This window comes from Alligator sinensis, unplaced genomic scaffold (assembly GCF_000455745.1).
Source record: "Alligator sinensis unplaced genomic scaffold, ASM45574v1 scaffold184_1, whole genome shotgun sequence".
NCBI classification, from domain to species: domain Eukaryota; kingdom Metazoa; phylum Chordata; order Crocodylia; family Alligatoridae; genus Alligator; species Alligator sinensis.
This window is the reverse complement of record NW_005842983.1, coordinates 302,596-305,872: the sequence shown is the minus strand read 5'-3', so window position 1 is coordinate 305,872 and position 3,277 is coordinate 302,596. Positions and strand designations below refer to the sequence as shown.

The 3,277-nt window shown below is 56.3% G+C and overlaps 1 protein-coding gene across 1 annotated transcript in view; it reads right to left on the bottom strand.

Annotated features, from left to right (window-relative positions):
* Positions 1 to 3,277, bottom strand: part of LOC102383747 (complement C4) — a 26,447-nt gene that overhangs the window by 7,059 nt on the left and 16,111 nt on the right. The window contains exons 25-27 of the mRNA XM_025192942.1: positions 2,628 to 2,703; positions 2,106 to 2,262; positions 410 to 550 (exon numbers count right to left, since the gene is read on the bottom strand). Of these exons, the coding sequence (XP_025048727.1) occupies positions 410 to 550; positions 2,106 to 2,262; positions 2,628 to 2,703 (374 nt within the window). The remainder of the gene's footprint in view (positions 1 to 409; positions 551 to 2,105; positions 2,263 to 2,627; positions 2,704 to 3,277) is intronic.

Below are 3,277 nucleotides of genomic sequence, written 5' to 3'. Positions count from 1 at the left end.
TCCTCCTCCATCCCCACTGGCCACTTGCCCCACCTGGTCCTGCTCCCTTCCCCAGTCCCACCCCCAGCTCCATCCCCTCTCCCCCTTTCTCTATACCCCACCCCATAACTGCCCATGACCCAAGTCCCACCCCTCCCTCCAGCCCCCGACTCAGCTCCATCCCTTCCATGAGGCCCCATATTACATAGCTCCACCCCTCAGCCTGGCTTCACCCCCTCAGGGCAGCCCCTCCCCTAGCCTCACCCTTACCTCTGCCCCTCCCAGAGGCCCTTATCCTCACCCCTCTCTGGACCCCCATAACTGTCCATGATGCCATCCCCTCCCCCCACCCAACACCACCCCTCTCGTAACCCCCTAAGTATCCCCCCACTCTATCTCCACCGCCCCTAGTGACTCTTCCCATCCATACCACTTGGCGTAGCTCTGCCAGCCGCGCAGCCTCTAGCTCGTCGTTGGGCTCCTGGGCTGCGTACAGCACCAGTGCCTGCCGCAGGGCCACTGCCACAAAGGCTGTGAGTGACACCACGGCCTGCGGCCCCCCAACACCACCCTGTGGGGGAAGGGGAGGTCAGTGCCTGTGGAGGTGTGGGCAGAGCTGTCCATACCCTCCTTGGAGCACATGATGCACCAAGGAGAGTGGGGGGGTGATGCCCAGATCATGAGACGTGCAAGGGGAGGTTGTGTGCATGGAGGACACAGAAGTAGGGAGAAGGACAAGGAGCAGGGTGTGCATGGGGCTCCATGTGCTGCAGGTATGCAAGACAGCCATAAGCATGAAAGGCCATGCAGCTGTAGTGAGCGCAAGGCATGCGAGGCAGCTATGCACATGTGAGGCACTGGAAGAGTGCAAGAGTCAGTGACTCAAGGGGCCAAGGGGGCATGAGGCACCTCCAAGTGTGCAAACATGCAAGAGCAAGCATGCACGGTGACCACGCATTCACAAGGGCAGGAGTGCCCAGGAGCCATAAGCATGAGAAGCAGCCATAAGTGTGCAAGGCACCCCCAAATGCAAGAGGGTGAGCAGGCAACATTGCTGCCAGTGGGTAGGGGAGAGGCCAGATCCTTGCAAGCTACTGTATATCCTCATATACCACACACCCCCAAAAGAACAGTGCACCTTGCTTTGGAAAGGCAGAAAGAAGTGTGGGGGGGAAAGATCCTTCATTGGAAATCTCAGCCAGGGCAGGATTTTTGCAGGGAAAACACCAGCAGCTGCCCATATATTTAGGGACAGCCAGTGAAACTCCAAACTAAAAATGCCCCTCCGTAAAGTCCACGCATCAGTTATGAGCTGCCTGTAAAAGCCAGCAAGGTTTCTCCTAGCTAGAAGCTGGACAGCCAGAGCTTTGCAGAGGCATAACCAGAGAAGAGCAGCCTGGCACAGCACCTCTCAGAAAGCCTCCTCTCAAGGTTTGGAAATCCCTCCCCACACTCCCCAGCCATTTGCTGCTGCTGCTTCCCTTCCTGTAACAACACGGAGTTGTGGGTAGGTCTTCTTGGGTCTCCCTGCTGGACTGAGGGAAATGGGACTGGCTCGAGGAGACAGTGTGGTATGAGGCAAGGAGGCAACTCCTGTGGTGGGAACCATGAGGACGGAAAACCCTTACTGCAGTCACACAGGGCTGCCAACCCAGATGATTATTTTTTTTACTGTCAGTAAAAAAGTTGGTCAGTAAAAAATTCTCTGTCAGATGTTTTGTACTGACAAACTTTTGGACTGTCAGTAAAAAAAATTCTATAAAAAAGTTTATCTGTGAAAAAATCAGAAAAAAATGCTAGTAGAGAATTCTGCTACAAAAGAAATGAAGAAGTTTGCCAGTAAAATCTGTCTGCAAATAAAGTTTATCACTAAAAAAATCTGCCAGTGACAAAACTGTCAGTAAAAAAGAGGCCAAAAATTATCAGTAAAGACACTGGCTGCTCTGTTAACCCCACAGCTGCAGGCCGCCATGAGTGCTGCCGCATGAGCCAAGCTGCCCAGCCCCAATTTCCAGAAGCCCATGTTTGGGGGGGGCGGGAAAGGAAGTTGTGGTAGGTGGGGAAATACAGTAGGCGAGCACGTAGAAGGGAGGAGGCAGGGGTGGGAAGTGGCAGAGAGGCCTCACCTGCATCTCACGGTGGATGATGGGATTGGGGTCATTGAAGGAACCGTCAGGCTGCTGGTGCCGCAGAAGCCAGCGCACGGAGCCACGCAGCCCGACCTCATCCACGGGCTGGTACTGCCGGCTCAGCGCCAGCACCCGCACCACAAATGCTGTCAGCCTAGTGGGGGAGAAGGGAACAGAGTGTTGGGAGGGTGGGGTTAGCCAGGGCCCCGGCCCTAGCCTTCCCACACCCCACCCTCCTTCCCCTTGTGGCCTCTGCCCGACATCCTTAGACCCCTGCTGTGTCCCCTCTGGCCCTGTGGGCTCCCCCCAACAAACCCAGGAAGCCAGGCTCCCAGCCCCTCTCTCCTCTAAACCACCAGACCCCGCTGCCCTCCCAGATCCCACCCAACTTCCCTGCCCTCCCAAAGAGAACCCAGGTATCCTATATCCCAGACCCCGCTGCTTCCCTATCTAACCAGATCCCACTCCCCTCCCAGAGCTGAGAGAAAACCCAGTTGTCCGGGCTCCCAACCCCCTCACCAGGTGCTGCTAGGCCGGGTCAACCAGGCCCCATAGGACCCATCCTCTTTCCGGAAGGTCAAGATCCGCTCGTAGCCTGGGAGGCAGAGAGGGTATGTCTGAGTAGAGCACAAACCCCACAATATAGTCCCCACCCCCACCTACCATAGCCCCTCATATCCTAGGAGTGCTGTGAGGCATAAACATGGGGTTTGTGTCAGTGGTTGTGCAAAGGCACACGTGTGCAAGTTAGATGCACGTGCAAGCCCCAGGCATGCATGTCCCGACCGCATGTGAGTGGAAGCCCCAGGCACACATATGCTAAGCTGCATGTGTGCGCAAGCCCCAGGCCTGCATGTACTAGTCATATGTGCGTGGAATCCCCAAGCCCATGTATGCAAGCCACATGTATGTGCAAGTGCCAGACTTGCATGTGCAAGCTGCACGTGGGGAAGCCCCAGACATATGTGCAAGCTGCCCATATGTGCAATCCACCCATATGTGCAAGCCTCAGGCACACATGTGCAATTAGTTAGTTGTGCATGCCACGTGGGCACACCTGTGCACACACGGTGTCCCTGGCAGTGGCAGCGGGGATACCTGGGCAGGCACATGAGTGTGCAAAGCCAATGTGCAAGAGATCCCACCCCAGGCAACACCCCCTGGCCCAC